We start from the raw sequence: 20821 nt of genomic DNA on the forward strand, positions 1-20821 counted from the left end.
ACACAGGTTCTGGAGGCCTGCTGGTGGATCGTGCCAGCACCATGGCCCCCAGGTGGTCTCCTTGGGTCACCGTGGGCCACAATTGGGTCCCCACGGTAGGCCCAAGGATGTCTGGGAGCCCAGGGTCAGACCCACAGGTGTCTGCGGGGCCTCGGGTGGTTCCCTCGGGGGTCTGGGGAACTCACGGGTGCTCACTACGGGTCCGCGGTGCCCCCACAGAAGTGGGACCACACATCATAATCCCCGCACCTACGTGTCGGCGGTGCCCCCACAGAAGTGGGACCACACATCGTCATCCCCGCAGACTAAGGGTCGGCAGTGCCCCCACAGAAGTGGGACCACACATCATCATCCCCGCATGTGTCACCCGTGGAACCACCAGCCTGATACTCTTGGGATACCCGAAGATACCACAGGTGGTCTCCAGAGGTCCCACGCAGAACCACGGAACCAACCCTGAATGTAAAAAAAATAAACCTGGCCTGTACATTTAATACATACACCCTCCCCCCCAACACCTACAGTACAATAATATGCAAAATAACTATTATCCAGATATGGATAATAGATTAATTGCCCATTATTAAAAACATTAACTAGCATATACAAATAAAAAAAGTACTACTGACCTCATCAATACGAAGTGTCCATGGCCAGCAACATCCTTGTCTTGTCCACAAAATACATTGCCAATACAAAGCCAATACATTGCAAGTACATTCAGATATCAATTAACCCCTTAAACACCTTATCAGATAATAACCGTAAAGGTGATTAAGGGGTTAAGCCACACAGGCCCGATACCCATCCTTCACCCATGAATTTGTACAGTGGCTTCATATATATACTGTATATATATACAGAGAGAGAGAGAGAGAGAGAGAGAGAGAGAGAGAGAGAGAGAGAGAGAGAGATACTGTATATATACAGTATATATATATTTTCAGTATATATATATATATATATATATATATATATATATATATATATATATATATATATATATATATATATATATATACACACAGTATATACACACACATGATGAACCAATATACAAATAAATGTAGAAGGGTTATCAAAAGCATACTGTCCTACAACCAAACACTTCTCCATACAGACACACTACATTAAAATCAATTTCCTTTAAAAATCCTAACTGATCTCACAATCTATATCATCACAAACCAATGAAAAACCTCACATTCCAATATATATGATGCATAAAATCTATGCACCATATACATTCTGCAAATGAATCAACGAAGTAAACAAAAATCAATTAACAATCATTATTTACATCCCTAAACAATTCACACTCCATCAAGAACAATGAAAAAATTAACTATTTCACGCCTGGAGCAGAACAATTTAGCCTGTGAAAAAATACAGTACCGACCAGAATACAACCTTTAAAACCAAGGCAACACACAATACAATACCATGGAATACATCTATCTAATTTTAAAATACTTTAATCTCACAATAAAGCATAGCAGCATAGACAAATTAATTTAAAACACATCAAATCAAGCTTTTAAAACAACACCATTTCTTACCCTGTATGTATATATCTCTCTAGACATATATACATACATACATACAGTGGCAAGAAATGATATACCACAAAAAAAAAAAATACACATGTTAAAAAACCTTTTGAAAAAATTAACAAGTTAAATAAAATACATTTCTTTAGTTCACTTACCATTACTTGGCCCCACTGACTCCCGTTGCGCAGCTTACTCACGAACCAATCCATGATCAGGAACCCATAAAATAAATAACCATAAAATAATAAACATTAATCTAAAAATCCAAATCAATCCACGGGTCTTCTATTTGTAGTCCATCTTCATCTGTATTCTTCTTTCTTCTATCTCCTTCCAGCGGGGCGGGGCGGGGTCTTCTCCCCATCTGCGGCCACGCCCTGGTCTTTTTCTTGCCCGGAGGTCCTTCCTCCGCGGCGTCTGGCTTCAAAATGAGACGACATAGGCTTTTAAAGGCCTATGACGTCACATTTTTCGTCATGGTTCCCACGGTCCTGATTGGGCCATGAAAACCATGTGTTTTGGCCGACAAAAAAAAAATGATGACGTCACTTAAAGGCAATGACAGCACAGCCAATCAGAATGGCTTTGCTTCAATTGCCTTTAAGATAACGTCATGAAAAGACACATGGCCGCCCTCACATGGTATGGTAGCCAATCAGAGCGTGGGAACTCCATCCCTACTCTGATTGGCTCTAGTACCATGTGACAGAGGCTTGGGGGGAAAAAGGATGTGACGTCATTGAAAGCCTGTCACATGGTACTTGAACCAATCAGAATAGGGAAAGACTTCCCACGTTGTTGCGCCTCCAAAAAAATAAACAATATTTATAACTAAATACACCCCCCTCCCCCCGCCTCATAACACATACAATACAGTAATGGGCAAAATTACTACTATACACATATGGATAATAATGCATTTGCCCATTTAAAAAACATATAATTACAATAAATACAGTAAATACATATTACACTTACCATTTCCAGGCACCCACGATGAAGGCCGTCTTCATCCTCATCTTCATCCTCATCTTCATCCTGCCCATGCCCCTCCGGTGCTGCAAAACAAACAAAACAATCAAAATAGCCAATGTAATGTCCCCTAACCCCTTAATCACCGTAGCGGTCATTAACCGCTACAGTCATTAAGGCTTTAACCCACCCTCACCCACCACTCGGGACGCCTAAATACCCTCACCCACTATCCAGGCCGGAGGCCTGCCCCATACCCTTGGGGCCAATACCCCTTCCCCAGTACCCACAATAAAAATAATACACAGCCCCACAATAAACATCATTATATTTATTAAATACATAGCCCACCCCCTGTGCCCCTCTATAAATACATGATTTATTATTGTACATTCAGGGTTAATACCCCAGGCCCACGGGAGTCCCCGGTGGGCCTGACGGGTGTCCGTAGACCTCACAGTAGCCCAGCACCAGGTATTTATAGTGATTTATATGTATTTTAAATGGGCTGCTAAGGTAATGAAGCTGCTTTAATGTATTTTTATTAATAGTGTGTGGGAGAAGGGGGTCCCCTGAGCTGAACCGCATTGATTTCTGCCTCAGGGACCCCCTGCTTCCCAAGTTACAAGCCCCAGTTTGGGGCATCGGTGCCAGTGTCACCGTCATCTTTATAGAGCCCACATCGTGTCTTGGACGCTATAAAAATGGCGGCAACAAATGCCTCCGATGCCCCATACCGGTGATGAGGGATCCCAACGTGGTGGGAGTGTGCCCTCACCAGAAGAACCATACAGTAAATACACACAATGTGAATAAACAGTATTTACTGAGCATCAACGATAACTTCAATGAAACTCTCTTTGCATAACATTATAGGAATAACATTGCATCACCCTGACTGCATACCATCCCCTCACCCACATGTCCATCATCACATCACCCTCAGTCTCTTTGATAATGATGTGCTTTATCCCTTGAGTGTCCACAACAATAAGGTGAATGTGAGTGTGAGGGATAGCGCTTCCCTGTGTTGGGGCCCGGTGGTGCACTTTTATACTACCTCCCTGATCACTGCTCCTGATCAGGATAATCCTTGGAACTCAGCAACACCGCACAGTGATCCCACGCTGCACTGCGCTGCTCTCTGCAGGAATGGATACACACGCTGACTCCACAGGGGAGGGATCCCCAGCCGGAAGGATCCTTTACCACAGTCTCTGCTATAGAGTCAGGCACTCCTCCTGCTACACACTGTACTGACAGTCAGGCACTGTCATGCAGCATTCCTCTCTCTCTCTGAGTATGGTTATGGAGTCCCTGCTTTAAGGCAGTCCCTATAACATACAGTATCCTCTAGTGTCTCGGGGGACTAACTGGGCCCTGGGGATATACCTCTACCCTAGCCCCTGCATGCAGAAGATATCTTACTGTAGATTCAGTCTGATCCCAGACTCTGGCAGCTCCCCACGTGCAACTGGCACTGGGGATATTACACACACTGTATAACTTGAAAGCAACCCCCCCTTCTTCCTATGAGGGGCCTTTCCCTGACACAGCCAAAGCAACTACTCTTGCTGCACTGCACACAACACTGTCTCTTCTTGTCAGAGCACACAGCACTGCAGCTGTGTCACTGACTAGACTTACACTCACCTAAGGGCAGTGTTCCTACCTAAGGGGCCTTCCCTATGAACTTACCCACTAACCTAGTGGGTAGTGGGGCATAACAGGGGCCTGGGGGTAACCTGGCCTAGTGTAAGTAGCCACTTGCTCCTTACACACTTCCTCCCCCTTCCTTCTCCCAGCTCCAACTGACTAGTGGGGTCCCTACAACATTGTATCATTCTCCAACAGGAGAAGCTGCAAACCATATTTGCTGGCTAGCTGCATGTGATGTGGGTGAAAGGGCAGTCCCCAGAGGCTGCTGGGAATTGTAGTCCACTCAGGACCTCTTTAACATTGAGACCGCGTGCGCTATCTTTACTGCGCCTGTGCGACCTTGGGGAATCCCTGCACTACGGAGCGCCATCTCTGCCCCTTCGCGCTCACTATATTGGCTGCCGCATCGTGCCTGCGCATGCGTGAGTCTCCGCGCCCGTGCGTACATAACAAAGATGGTGGCGTCGTGCCTCTGACGCCACCGGAAAGACTCTTTGGGGACCTTGCTATACAAATGTAACACCCTTTCCCCTCCTAAGGGAGATTTGTATGTTGCAGGTGTTTTGGTGCTAACCTGTAGGCTCCCAGGAGGCTGAGTCTCAGCGATGTTAGGGAGCTTGGGGTGCAGGGGTCTTTTCCTCAGGTTGGTGCAGCACCTCCATCCTGCAGGGCTCTGCCAGGGGCAGAGATTCATCCCTACAGGAACTTTCTTTCTAGCAAGAAGCACTCTGGAGTACCAGCAACAATGCAACTTGTCTTTATTTGGGGTCTCACAGCACAGATACATTCTTACAGCATACATAGGGGGCTATGCACTAAGCTCTGTGGTTTCGCGCTGGCCTGAAAAAATTAGCAAGTCCGATAAAAAATGAAGCCGGCGGCGCGATTCACTAAAGCCCTCAGCCCATTTTCTATCGGACGTGCCCCAAACTGGCTTATCGTGCGTGCAAGGTTTTTTCCCCCTGCTAGCGCACTGAAACTTCCCGTACGCTAGCTGATAGGAAAAAAAGCAGCATGTAATATTTGCATGGAGATTTGCCATCTCCATGCAAGGCTATTACAAGCGATCGTACACTAAATAAAAACATTTTAATAACAGTGTACATGAATAGTGGGTCTCCGGAGCTGAACCGCATTGGTTTCAGGTCCGAGGACCCCCTACTTTAGGAGATACAGGCCACGTTATGGGGTGCCTGTAACCCCTGCACTTTTACATTCTGCAGGGGATAACGGCACCCCATAAAGGGGCCTGTATCTCCTGAAGTAGGGGGTCCCTGAGGCTGAAAACAATACGGTTCAGCTCTGGAGACCCCCTACATATCTACACTACTGTCAAAACACACATAACAATAAACAATAATTCCTTATCGTAGCGGCTATCTGCTATGGTAATGAAGCAGCATTAATATACATTTTAATAATAGTGTGCAGAAGCAGGGGGTCTCCTGAGCTGAACCGCATTGATTTCTGCCTCAGAGACCCCCTGCTTCCCGAGTTACAGGCCCCAGTATGGGGCATCGGAGGCCAATGTCGCTGCCATCTTTATAGCGTCCAAGACGCGACGTGGGCTCTATAAAGATGGCAGAGACACCGGCACCGATGTAACTCGGGAAGCATGGGGTCCCTGAGGCACAAATCAATGCGGTTCAGCTCAGGAGACCCCCTGCTTCCGCACACTATTAATAAAAATACATTAAAGCAGCTTCATTACCTTAGCGACTATCCGCTAAGGTAATGAAGGGGTTAAGGAACAATAGCATGTTTATTGGGGACAATTGCCCACAATAAACATAGCAATATACAACACACCCAACCCCTGTGCCCCCTAGCACATACAGTACTGTAATGGGCAAAATTACTATTATCCACATATGGATAATAATGCATTTGCCCATTTTAAATACATATAAATTACAATAAATACAGTCAATATAAATTACACTTACCTTTTACAGGCACCCACGATGAAGGCCATCTTCATCCTCATCTTCATCCTGCCCATGTTTCTCTGGTGCTGCAAACCATACACAAGAATAAAAACAGCCAATGTAATGTCCCTTAACCCCTTAATCACCTTGGCGGTTATTAACCGCTACAGTCATTAAGGGGTTAACACACCCTCACCCACCACTCGGGAGGCCTACACACCCTCTTGACCCATCAGGCCCACCGGGGACTCCTGTGGGTCTGGGGTATTAACCCTGTATGTAAAATAATAAATCATGTATTTATGGGTGGGGGGGGACAGGGGGTGGGTTATGTATTTAATAAATATAATGATGTTTATTGCGGGGCTGTGTATTGTTTTTATTGTGGGTACTGGGGGTGGGGGGAGGGGTTATTGGCCCCAAGGGTATGTGGGTAGGCCTCCCGGCTGGGTATTGGGTGAGGGTGGTTAGGACTCACGGGGTGGGGGGTTAGTGGGGCAGGGTATGTAGGCCTCCCGAGTGGTGGGTGAGGGTGGGTTAACCCCTTAATGACTGTAGCGGTTAAAAACCGCTAAGGTGATTAAGGGGTTAGGGAACATTACATTGGCTGTTTTTATTCTTGTGTATTTTTTGCAGCACCGGAGGGACATGGGCAGGATGAAGGAGGATGAAGACGGCCTTCATCGTGGGTGCCTGTAAAAGGTAAGTGTAATATGTTTTTACTGTATTTATTGAAAGTTATATGTCTTTAAAATGGGCAAATGCATTATTATCCATATGTGGATAATAGTAATTTTTACCATTACTGTATTGTATGTGTTAGGGGGGTGTATTTAGTTATAAATATTGTTTATTATTTTTGGAGGCGCAACATTGGTACTGCAGGCCCGCAGGTACCACCGCTTGGTGAGCCGGGGACACGCGGACCCCAGCGGGGTCAGCCGGGGACAATGGCTGGCCTGTTGTATGGGTGTTGCGCATGCAAAAAGGTAGACAAAGAATTTTTTCTAAGTCCTGCTTTTTTTATCACCAGCCTCAAGCTGGTGAGCTTTACTCAGCGCTACTTTCACGTACGATCAGTTTGCGTATCTTAGTGAATCCCGCAGAAGGGCAGGATTCAGCGCAAACAGCTGATCGTACAAACAAAGTTGGACTTTGAAAAAATGTCAGGAAAAAGTCAGTTTTGGATCGCAAAGTGCCTGTTTGTGTGGCTTCGTGAATAGCGCTCGGCGGAACATCACGTTCTAAGAGCACTTTGCGCTCTTAAGACTACTTATCAGTGCTTAGTGCATAGCCCCCATAGTCCTTCTCCTCGTAAGGCATTCTGGACACAGGGGTATCTTCCCTAGGGTGTATCCAGTCCCCCAAGGGCTTGAGACACTTAGGATAATCTCAACATCTTCCCTTCTCTCTTAAGGGGAAAGGCAGAGCAGCCAGAGCCCTGGCTACTCTCTGCCCTCAGTCACACAGAGTATGTACTGGAACACTAACCAACCTGATCCCCTAAGGGGTAAGGCAGAACACCAGCCCCTAGGCTAGGGCTGGACAGATAGAACAGAATCCTCTTCCCCCAGTGGGGAGACAACAGTCAGCACCAGGGAGGGGACTTTCACCCTTTATACTTGGGGAGAGGTTAATACCTCTCCCCCAATATCTGGGGAGGCCCAGCTAACATCACAGGCCTAGTCAGCCCACCCCCTTACATGTGACTGCCAGGCTCCTGCACCTGCACTTGGTTACTTACTGTAGTGTCTCTCTGGTTAGCCATCTCACATAAGGCCCATGTGCATGAGACGTAACCCTACAACTGCTGGATGATACTAAACAGACAGCACCTAGGGCAATGGGATTTTTGTAGCAAGGGCCGCCAATAGAAATCATGCGGCCCAGGACAAATCCAATACAAATAAAAATTATATTTACCTTGTGGATGGTCTCAGGTTAGACCCGGTGGCTGCGGGGTGGTCGGTGGCTGTGGGATGAGGATTGGCTGGTTGCAGTGGGAGCGCCGATGGCTGCAAGATAGGTGGTCGGCCGGTTTCTTAGGGAGGGCTAGTGGCTGCGAAGCGGGGGCCGTTGCTACAGGGGAGCCATTGCTGCGGGGGACGGTGGCTGCCGGATGGCCGGTGGGACTGTGCTTAGGGAGGGACGGAGGGCCAGTGGCTGCTACAGGGGGGGCAGTGGCTGCTACTGGGGGGCGGGGGCATTGGCTGGGGGTTATGGGGACTGGGGGGGCACTTGGGGGTGGGGGGTGGCAGCTAGGGTTGCCAGGTAGCGTGTCCAAAAATACTGGACACAATGCTAAAATATGCCAGACCCTCCCAATACATATAAAAATATAGCCCCTCCCAAATACATATAAAAAATACCCCCACGTCCTCCCAAAACATATAAAAATACCCCCAATACATATAAAAATACCCCCATCTCCTCAATACAGTACATATAAAAAGTAACCGACCCCCCCAATAAATATAAAAAATATACCCCAACCCCCAATAAATATATAAAGTACACCCCAATACATATACAAATCATACTTACCTTGGGGTTGGTCTCAGGTCAGGACTGGTGGCTGTGAGAGGCTGGTGGCTGCGAGGGAGGCCATTGCTATGGGGGGTGGTATGCCGATGGCTGCAGGGGGGCGGCGTGCCGGTAGCTGCAAAGGGACATATTTTGCGGGGGGTGGGGATGGGGGGGGGTGTTGCTGCAGGGGGAGGGACTGGTGACTGCAGGGGGGCTGTGGGTGCAGGGGTGGCCTGGTAACTGTGGGAGGGCCATTGCTGCAAGGGTGACAGTGGCTGCAGGGGGGAGGGGGTGGTGGCTGCGTGGGGTTGCAGTACTACAGGGGTGGTTGCGGTCCTATGGGGAGAGGCCAGTGGCTGTGGGGTATAGCGTAATGTGGTGGGGCAGTGGTTGGGGTGGGCCCGATGGCAGGACACAGCAGTTGCCGCCAGCCCCGCTGCAGGCAACTGTCTGTCTGTCCCACGCTGAGACTGCTCACGCTTAGCCCAGCTGACTTCTGGCGCTGCCGTCAGAGAGACCTGCCACCGGTTGCCCCCCAGCCACCCTGCATTTAAAAAAAAAATATTAATGGGCACGACCACGCAGAGGGTCCGGGCGGCTAGGCCCCCTGACTCATGGGGCCGGGGACACCAACCTCAGCATAACCCCCTTGTTGGTGGCCCTGGCCAGGGGCTACCTGGCTACACATAGATACTCAATTCTATTCTCACAATAGAAGCACATTCCCTTTCAGTTCACCCAAATATTTAAGGTTATTTTTATGCTTCTAAAAAGTAATATTGTCATGGAACAAGTAAACCCATTTCTGCTTTCTCTGATCACCCCCTCCCCCACCCCCCACTTCTTTGCAGCTTCTGCTTGTCAGTTCCTGATTTCAGCTGCATGTGTATTTGCTCTGCACACACACACTGTGCCTGTGTGATGTATACAATGTTTCTATTCCTGCCTCTGTTCATGAGGTCTGTGAGTTGCAATAGCAACGTCTGAGATCCTTCTCAGAATTGGCTATTCTGCCCTCCCCCCTACCTTGCTGACAGTCAGTTTGTCCCATCTCACTTCTAGCGTGACCCTTGCTCCCCACTTCCTTTTCCACCCTGGACACAGTGAGTACAGCACCTATCTCTGTTACACTCCTTCTGGCAAGGCTGTATCCTTTTCACCTGTCCTTTACAACAAGGCATCCACAGAGAAGCACTCTCACAACACCATTACATCCACAAGTACTGTACCTGTATATACTGCTCCTTTCCTAATAAAGTGAAGAAAATATTACAGGACTTGATGTGCTTTGGAAAGAGGGCTGAGTTGAAGCTATCTGGGTCCATTCATACCCTAGACATGACCCTGGGTTAAGAATAAATATCTTTACTAATAAGTACAAAAATATAAAAAAATACACTAAAAGAATTATCTAACACAGTACAAAGAATCACAAAAAGGGGAAAAAGACAAAAAAAACAGACAGAAAAAGAAAGGAGCAAAAAAAAAACCCTATATAAATATAGAGAAAACAGAACAATCAGAAAAATAAGGCAAACAACATCGATGTTTCCAGGTAATAACCTTTCTTCTGGCCCATTCCTACATACTTAAAAAACGTAGTCCTTCCCTTATAAATGGCAGAGCACCATCCTGCACCATCATGCACCCATCCAGAGCACCAGCAACAAACTTTTACTCCTACAGAGGATTTCCACCAGAATAGGAAGAAAGAAGCACTCCTGAGGTCTCCAAATTCCTGGAATCTGTGCTGTGTTTCATCTGTATTGCATACAGTGTGTATCAACATTTTTGTGCTATAAATTACTACAAACCCTCATACAATGTGCCTCGTAACTATAACGTTCCTTACAGGATATCACACATGTGATGCATAGTTTCATTGTTTGGAATTTATTTTTGACAGATTGTGTCAAGTTAAACGCCTGATTTATACAATTGAATTTAACCCAATTATGTGCATTTATTTTATTTATAATTAGTGTTAATAAATAGAAATTATTTGTGTCATTCTACTTATGAAAGAAATAAGGTAATAAAAATAATTTTGTTAACCTACATTACATAATCAATGAAACATACAGAACGTGCTGCTTCACATTTTTGATTGATACCTAAAAACTTTTTTTACTTATGTCACATAATAGCAGGAGAATAGAGGAATAAACCCCGATGCTAACCAGGAAAATGTCCATGTAGTGAATAAGCAATATGTAGCACTTGAACCTTCGTTTTCTTTACAAACAGAACAGCTTAATTAGCCCAGAATTAGCCCAATTCTTTGATAAAGCATGTGTGGCCACGCGAAACGTGTAAGAGTGCTCTCTTACCGTTTTTAATGTGCCAACAATACATTTTTCTACCTAGGCCATTTGCAGTACTGGCTCATACATTGTCTTCCAAGGCAGCTGCACCGCCTCTTTATTCGTGGTTTGCCCATAATTTGAAAGAGGGCAGAAAAAGGAAATTTAGAGTTGTCTGCAATACCCGCAGAAACGCAAGTCGGCGATCGCAAGTCATTGTGTCTTAAAAATCTAACTGCAATGTAACCCGTCACTTAACCCCGTTCATGTGCGCACGATCCGATATCACACAGATGTATGTACTATAGCTGGCCTGCGGTACCAATACTCAGTGTTCGACAAACCTATACATTTGCTCGCCCCGGGCGAGTGGATTTAACATCGGGGCGAGCTCCTATTGGCCCAAGCAGCACACGTTTGGTACTAGGTGGCGAGTAGATTTTTTTGTGTGGTGAGTAAATTTTTTGGTGATTTGTCGACCACTGCCAATACTGTTGCAAAAAACAAAATGTTGAACTACAGTACATTGCAATAAATACACCCCTTCCCCCCCAACACATTCGGTACAGTAATGGGCCAAAAAACTATTATTGTGATATGGATAATAGCTCAATTGCCCATTATTAAATTAAACATTAGCCAGCCAGCAAAAATAAAGTATATAAACCTTTCTACTTACCGCTGCCATCATGAAGGGCATCCTCATCAGCATACTGCAGGGCCATTTTCTCTGATGCCAGAAAGAATACAATAAATAATACATTATAATGGCCCTTAACCCCTTAATCACCTTAGAGGTTAATAACCGCTTTAGTAATTAAGGAGTTAACCCAGCCTCCCCATCTACCCACCCGGGAGGCCTAACCACCCACCCAGGCCCATTATAAACACCCTGTACCCATTGATTAGCACAGTGGTACATCATACCCATATAATATGGGCATGATATGCCACTACAGCAGTCAATGGTAACCCTAATAAAAATACATGAATGCCAAAAATATACAATAATTAAACATAAACAAGCTTCTAAACACCACAATTCAACAAATAAAGCACTAGCCAACAAATTCAATTAATAAATGCACTAACCCACAAAACAATTAAATAATTTTAAATTTTAACTAACAAACCAATTAATTACTTAAACCACTAGCCAACACATCAATTCAAACAAGGAGCCAACAACAGAATTAATTAATTAAAAACGCTAATCAATATAAAAAACACATACAAATAAGCCAAATTTCAAACTATTTAATCCAAAAAATGCAAATCGAAAACGCGGTTCAGCTCTGGAGACCCCTTGCTCATCTACACTAGTAATAAATTTTAAATTAAAAAACATTAATTTCGGGCGAGATTTGTGCAGGGAGAGGCGGCTCTCTCCGAGCAGCTCTCTCTGCAGCTGAAAGGAATCGCCGGATAAGGCCTTTTCAGAGAGGTGATCATCACACCGCTGGCTATTCGCCCGTTTAATTTATTTTTGCTATCACAGGTAATCGACACTTTTTGAATACCGTCATAGCAACGCTCACAAAAACGGCGATATAAATGGCCCGGCGATTTTTTTTATGAACCCTTAGTGCATATGCCCCTATTTTTATTTGCAAGGGCAATAGAATAGAAGCAAACAAACGTTAACAAAACACACAATTATCCAATTTGTTGCCCACCTCTAACCTGGGAAGGGATTGGATTACTCCCTAAAGATTAGGTAACCAGGAGATGGTACCAGGCAGAGCCGGAATAGTCCCTCTGTTTCTGGGTTGGGGAAACAGTCTGTTATGGGGTACAGCAATGTCCTGGGGCTGCTAGGATAGCGCACAAAAGATAAAAAGAGTCCTTGGTCTTGTTGCAATTATCGGTATAGTCTGTCTCACTATTCCGGGGACCGACTTCCACTGGTTAGTTGTGCAAGGGTTAAAGGTATCAGCTCTCTGCGACAAGCAGAAGCTGATGGCTGGAGGAATTCTTCAAAAAGACTTTGGTTGCTTGGTTTCTTGGCTCAGGAAGCACCAAAGCATATGGAACCGTGACCCTGTAACAGACAAGGGGTTAGTTCCGCTAGTCCATTCAGGATCCTGCTGTAAGCAAGACTGGGTAGACTGGGGACGCCTTGACAAGTGTTAGATTACACCCTTTGATGAGCCCCCCAACCGGCTTCATTAGACATGCAAGCAGAGACATTAGTGTAGTATGCAAGGAAGGGTTGTCACCTGGCCACTTAGTTCTTCATTAGGAATGCAGGATTAGGACTTCCAATATCCCCTTTGATACTGGGATTAGGATTAGGATTAGGATTCGTGGGGATAGGCTGTCCTACTGACCCCCAGGGTCCAATATCGGGGAACCCTGGTGGGGAGTTTCAAGGACCCCCAGAACCAAAGTTAGGGAAATATAGCAGCTTTTTGCATTTCAGGGGAAGGATATAACACTGTTTCTGTCCTGCAAAATAATAATTTTTCGATTACCAGGAAGGTGTTCCCTCGAGACTCTGGGTTTGCCCCTTCTAGCAAGGTGTGACGGTTCCAGAAACTAGTTGCTAGCCTCAGCGGTTCTGGAGTTACAACCCCAAACAGTTTACTTAGGGAATGGGTCCGATCCCAGTTAACCCATAAACAATACAATACCAATCCCTAAAAAGGGACAGCGACATACATTCACAGGGGGAACACAGCAATAATACATTTATACCCAGTACATGTTCCCGTGACATGGGCCATATCTTCAGGGTACAACCCAGAGATACAGTACCATAGCACCCCATGTCACTGTATTTTTAGAGATTGAAATGTTTATTTGCACATGAAAATAAAGTAAAAATGAATAATACAAAAATACAAAGTCTCGTCTTCCACATTTATAATGTTCTTTTATTTTTCTTCTTCAAACTGGCTGGCTCTTTGACTTCTTGTTCTGTAAAGAAAGGGACAATATTCAATATTAGTAATCACACATACAGTAGCTGCCATCATGTCATGTCCCACGCATCACTCAGAAGTGAAGAATGTAAAATACTGTACAATCTGGTTTCTAATAAAATGTGAAACACCGACATTAGACAAAGTATTCACAGAACAAGGACACTTAACAAAGGAACATACTGTACATACTTTTTATCTTGGCTTATAGACACCTGCTTTCAGACATTGAGCCACACCGCTCTGTAGCATTCAGTGTCCCCCATAGGAAAAGACATTCACATTGCCATCTGCCGGACACACACTTAACTGCCACCACACCAATAATAATTCCGTCTGACCACTAAATAAATTTGTATGGAGCAGGGACAGCACGACGCGGAGAGGCACACATTCCCCTCAGAGAGCGAACGGACTGCTCAGGGAGTGTCTGTGGAAGCTGATTAGAGAGTAAAGACTGCATCTGTATAAATCACCCAATGATTGAGAAGCCAAGTTATTCCTATGCTCACTGTGGTGTTGGATTTTTTTATGTTGTGTTATGGAGCTGAAAATAATACTAGAACTCGTGAATTTATGTTTTTATCTTTTATAATTCCTTTCTAGATTCCCAAATTGATACATTTCCGGAGATACTCTTGCAATGTCCATCCTGTTATAATGGCAACAGTACAGAGGAATGTGTGACCAGTACGAATGTGACCTGTATTAAAGATCAAGGACAATGTATGAACTACGTAGGTGTTTTACAGCTGGCAGGTAAGGATGCCATAGTCACTGACCACACCAAAGACCTCAAATATTTTCTCAACGGAGTAGAGATGCTCACGAATAAATGGGGTCTTAATTTAAATATTATATACAGTATATTTGTGGAGGATGGAAAAAGGGGACAGGGGAGCAGCAGCACCCCATCCCCCGGACCTATTCATTTTAACATTAGGGCAATATAAATATGTTACTGATTTTGAATATACAGCACCGCTTCCCAAAAATATGTTCTGCTCTTCTGAGTGTGAGTATATATGAATAATTTAATAAACAAGTATATTATAAAGGAGTCTTTATAGAAGAGTATATTACAGTACATAACCATTCAATATAACATTACCAGCAAATACTGTAAGAATGGAAAACAGATTCAGAAGATATAAATGGAAGTAGGAAAAAATCCCTTTCTTACATGATATAAAAAACCACAGGCACGTACAAAAATAATAATTGCTAGAAGAAGCATCTCGGTGCGCGTCAGACTAGGAAGTGCCATCCATCCTCCAAGATAATAACATAGAAAACAAACACAGCCCACAGCACTGGTATATTCAAAGATAGAAAACTCACATTTATTCCGTCAGATGGGCAGCAGGAAACAATGTTGAACAAGTGATGTTTCAGGTCACAAGGACCCTTTATCTATCTCTTTATCTATCAGCTGTGGACTGGTTCTGTATTCTATACCAAAATTAATATAAATATTACTTGAATAAAAGTCCCTGAGTTCTGTAATAATGATAAAAAAAAAACAATCAACATACTGCACTAATTTAAACATCAGAATTATATTACAATTATATACTGTATGTACGTTTACCAGAGCCGCTGCCACTCACATATATACCTGTACAGTAAAAGACTCCAATAGATTTACTATGTATTATAGGCTAAAGCAGTAAAATTCAGGGCATTATTGAAAACCCTGCTCTCTGATTGGTTAAAATTCCAGGCATTATCCACAATAATGCCCTGAATATCAGCAGCTTGCAAAATGCTGTTTTATTTCCAGCCAATCAGCTTTCAGAACAGCTGAGACAGGGCAGGGGATTGGTTTGAATTATGTAAAAGCGTTGAGACAGGGCAGGGGATTGGTAAGGAAGTATCAGCCACGGTTTGACTCCTCCCCCTCCCGAGCTGACTGAGATTTTCTGAGCAGATTCCGTTGAATTTGGGGGTGGGGGGGAGGGGGAGAGAGAAGTAAGTGTGTTGTGTATAGAGGTGCAGTGTTGTGTGTGGGGGGGAGGGAGGGAGGTGTAGAGGTGTTGTGTTGTGCTGTGGTGTGTGTAGAGCTGAGGGGGAGAGTGCAAAGTTAAGTAAGTGGCTGCATTTTTTATTGTGGCTGCAGTGTGTGTGTGTGTGTGTTGTGCTGTTGTATGTGTAGCAGCAATTTGTGTGAGTGTAGAGTTGATGTGTGTGTGTATAGAGCTCCAGTGTGTGTCAGTGTCAGTAGCAGTGTTTATGGGTGTAGCATGTGTGTGTAGCAGCAGAGTTTGTGTGTGTGTAGAGCTGCTGTGTGTGTAGAGCTGCTGCTGTGTGTGTAGAGGTGCTGTGTAGTGAGTGTAGACGAGGTGCTGTGTTGTGTGTCTAGAGCTCCAGTGTGTGTAGAGGCACTGTGTTGTTTGTGGTGTGCTGTTTTGTATGTGTGTAGCAACAGTTTATGTGTGAGCTGCTGTGTGTGTGTATTTGTGTGTGTGTGTGTGTGTGTGTGTGTGTGTGTGTGTGTGTGTACACAGAGGGGGCGGCAGTGTGTGGATATAGATATCTGCAGTGTAAGAGTATATAGAGGTGGATTCATGTATTTACCATTTTAATCTAAAAATAAATCTATTTAACTATACAAAAGTGTCTATTATTTATGAAATAAGCCTACACTTAGCCTATAATAGTAATAATCCCCTTAGAACAGGGCATTACTAGCCAATAATGCCCTGTTCTGAAGGGATTATTACTTAATTAAAAGGCAATTCTCTATCAGATAAGGCAATATATAATATGATCAGATCGGATGGGACTGCAGGGACCCCCGCTGTGTTAATCTGATGGGCCATTAATCTGACTGCAGAAATCTCACAGAAATGTTGCATTTTATTGGGAAATTGAACCAGATTTTCCCAGGCAAGTGGTCGGATACTAGTGACTGTATCTGTATATTACAGTACATGAAAATAAAAGTAGTTAAACTGACTCCTCAAAAGCTATTAAAGTATCTGAAAGAATTACCAGTGTCCTAAAAACAACCTACATTCATTTTATTTCATTAATATTTGTTATAATGTAAATATAAGAGATTTGGTCATGAAACCGGACCACTTTTAGTGATGAGAAGCCACGTTTCAGTCGTGGATTTCAGGCGTTTATGTGCTTTGCAATTTCAGACGTTTTCCTAATTTGCTACATTTTTTAACATGACTAAATTCTCTTAATGCCGAGTCAGAGACTATAATTAGGGGCACACACCATGTTCCTCTCACATTCTCTTAATGCCGAGACAGAGATTATAATTGGGGCACACACCACGTTCCTCTCACATCCTGGGGATATTTTGCGGAAAGATTACTAATTTGGAAACATTACTAGCCCTCCGAGGTTTGGCAAAACGTTTGGCAGTGATTCAAATTTTGATAAAGCAATAACACACACATTAGCATCGATTTAAAAAAGCGCTTTCACAAAATCTTGCGATATTAATGTGATTGCATCAACACACTGCATGAGACTATGTTTTTTTAAACATTGTGCAAGAAAAATATGAATTTCAGTACTAAAATGTAATTCAATCTGTATCATTTGTTCATAGTATTAATAGAGACCATGGTATAATGGGATCTAAAGAGTCCCATGTCTAAAAGAAAGAGATGAGAAAGGTGAAAGAGATTGGATGCAAAGAAGGTTCAGGTGGGAGACAGTGATAGGGGCAGAGTTATATGTGTCTATAGAGAGATATATGTTGAGAGGTATAGAGAGGTATAGGGAGAGGTACCGAGAGAGTACTTGGGGAGAGGTATAGGAAGAGGGGCAGAGAGAGTACTTGGGGAGAGGTATAGAGAGTGAATGGGAAGAGGTGTAGAGAGAGTACTTACTGTAGGAAGAGGCATAGGGAGAGATATGTGGAGAGGCATAAAGAGTACACAGGGCGATGTATAGAAATAGCACATGGGGAAAGGTATAGAGAGAGTACTTGGAAAGAGGTATATAAATAGTATATGGGGTGAGTTATAGAGAGTACATGAGGAGAGATAAAGAGAGAGTAATTGGGGCGAGGTATACAGAGTTCTTGATGAGAGGTACAGAAAGAGTGCATGGGGAGAGATAAAGAGAGAGCACAAGGGGAGAGGTATAGAGAGTATATGGGGAGAGGTATAAAGAGAATGTATATAGAGAGAGTACTTGGGGATAGGTATATAGAGAGAGTACTTGATAATAGATACAGAGAGAGTGCATGGGGAGTGGTACAGAGAGAGTACTGTACATGGGGAGAGGTACTGTATAGAGAGAGTACACAGGGAGAGGTATAGAGAGAGTATTTGGGGAGCGATACTGTAGAGAGAGTACTTGGGGAGAGATACAGAGAGAGTATATGGGGAGAGGTACAGAGAGAGTACATAGGGAGAGGTACAGAGAGAGTACATGGGGAGAGATATAGAGAGACTACATGGGGAGAGGTATAGAGAGAATACATGGGGAGAGGTACAGAGAGAGTACATGGGGAGAGGTACAGAGAGAGTACATGGGGAGAGGTACAGAGAGAGTACATGGGGAAAGGTATAGAGAGTACACAGGGAGAGGTACAGTATAGAGAGAGTATTTGGGGAGAGATACTGTAGAGAGAGTACTTGGGGAGAGGTATAGAGAGAGTATATGGGGAGAGGTATAGAGAAAGTATATGGGGAGAGGTATAGAGAGAGTACATGGGGAGATGTATAGAGAAAGTACATGGGGAGATTAAGGGAGTGGTGGGAAAGGAAAACATGGATCTCAGGGTGAAACAAACGTTGGGGAAAAGGGATCATCAAACAGGTGAAGGGAAAGAGATCAGAGGCAAAGAATGAAGATAGAGAAGTAACCCATATGGTAAAGATAACAAGGAAAAGGCTGAAGCAGTAATTATATATTATTTTCTCTATTATAATGTATTATAAATTAGTAAATAATTGTAATTTTCAGTAATAAAGTGCAGCAGTAATGCCAGAAAAATCATTCCCTCTGGAATTGTGACCTGGGCCCCACATTTCTGTGCAGATATAGCATGGAAGGGAGCGTATACTGAAGGTAGTGAGGGAGGGTGACTATCACGTAACAATGTACAGGAAAATAGCACTTCCATATACTGTAATTCAGACAGTAATTGGTAATATAGAGACAGTGCTGAGCAGCAATGTGTTAGTGTTTGCATGGTCTGTACCTTCATATTAATATAAAAGCACAGTGCTGTGTGTGAGGTGTGAGTGTAATGCGGCTAACACAACGTATGTGCTATCATTTGTCTTGCAGATGGAACAGTACACAACATGTCTTTCAAAGGCTGTGTCACCACAGGCGGGTGTCTGCTTGGATTTACTGTGTTACCAGGAACTAAGGAACTGAAATTTAACATAATGGATTGTACTCCGGCTTTGCCAATCGTACCCAAACCTACCGTTATTCCGCATCCAGTTTAGAATCGGAAAATGTAACATTTCAGTGTACTACCGTAACAAATGTTTAACCTGTTTTACAAGGAACTAAGTCATTGAAATGTAAACAAACGGAGTGTAATAAGGCTGAGGAAATCAAATACATTGTCTTTACCCTGTAACTGCTTATCGATTAGTTGCTAACACAAGTTGAACCTGTGTCATATTTAGCGATATGATGCATGTATGAAGTAACCTTTCCTTAACCTTTGCTCTAGTGCGATTTCTGTTCTGTATGTTTCATGATTAATTCATACAGACTTTCTGATTAATAAAGATTTAGCTGCAGACACTATACGGTTTCATTCTTGTCAATAGTGTTTCTCTTTTTCTCAGACATACTGTACAGTATATATATATATATATATATATATATATATATATATATATATATATATATATATATATATATATATATATATATATATATATATATACAGGCTGCCTGGTGTTTTTAATACACTTTCTTTTCTACTTCTGCGGTGTGCTGTCTCAATTTGTTATCAGGATCCCCCTGGTTTCTGCACGCTTATTTCTACGCTATGGGATAAGCATCTGCCTTCTACATAAACGTGAGTGCTAACTGCCATACCAATGACTATATATATATATATATATATATATATATATATATATATATATAGACAAGAAATTAACCAGCGCTTAGTAAGTAAAATATAAAAAATAAAATAGAAAATGAAGGCTAATGCATGTGGAGATTTAAATGTATGCTATAATACATAAACCAGCGGAAAGCTGCTCAACAAGAATTAACTAAATCCTAAACCACATGTGAAAGCAAAAAACTGTGAGCGCACACTCCTGAGATATATATTATATAGTAACAATTTAATAAAGAATCCGTCAATGATAAAACAGAACTGAAGGTGGAAATGACAATCCTAAATGAATAAAATGCACATAAACAATAAACACAAAAGGAATAATAAGGAATAGCAGAGGATGCTGCAGCAAATAAGGGGTTAATCCTGAGGTAAGATCAGTCTGTAATGAGTCCCGTATATTAATATGCCATGTAAATCCTCCTTTGGTAAAATAGGTGAAGAACTTTAAACTCCAAATAGATGCAATGTAAAATTAGTTCCGGTAAGTAGATGGATGGCACACTCTCACCATAATACACCCTGATGTAATGCTGATCAGTTGAAAACGCTTGTAGCGCGCCTGTCAGCTTGACGCATCGTATCTGTGAGCAGCGAGAGCCAGGATATATGCAAATGCTAAAGGGAGTACCTTACCGGTCGGCGTCAAGGCCCGCATATGTCAGGGAGAGCACCTCCGCGATGTTCTGCGGGTGTATTTCCCAGCGCGACCGGGGTAAATGAGCCACTGTACTTTGAGCACTGAAGGAGGAAATGAACCGGCAAACAGGAACCTCAGATCTCAATCAAATGGTGCAATGTTCAAAAAAATTGAACAGGCAGGAAAAAGCTGATCACGTCTCAGGAGTCCTCCAGTTGCGCAGCTTCCAACGCAATGACGCACTCT

General features: G+C 43.5%; 1 protein-coding gene across 2 annotated transcripts in view; it reads left to right on the forward strand.

Annotated features, from left to right (window-relative positions):
• The window catches only part of LOC142497944 (phospholipase A2 inhibitor gamma subunit B-like), a 48499-nt gene extending 28900 nt beyond the window's left edge, over positions 1-19599 (forward strand). For both annotated transcript variants that reach the window (XM_075606416.1, XM_075606417.1), the window contains 2 exons: positions 14472-14624; positions 19131-19599. In XM_075606416.1, coding sequence (XP_075462531.1) covers positions 14472-14624; positions 19131-19297 — 320 coding nt within the window. In that variant the 3' untranslated portion in view covers positions 19298-19599. The remainder of the gene's footprint in view (positions 1-14471; positions 14625-19130) is intronic.
• Positions 19600-20821: the final 1222 nt, after the last annotated feature.

The sequence above is a fragment of the Ascaphus truei genome, chromosome 6 (assembly GCF_040206685.1).
Source record: "Ascaphus truei isolate aAscTru1 chromosome 6, aAscTru1.hap1, whole genome shotgun sequence".
Lineage (NCBI taxonomy): Eukaryota > Metazoa > Chordata > Amphibia > Anura > Ascaphidae > Ascaphus > Ascaphus truei.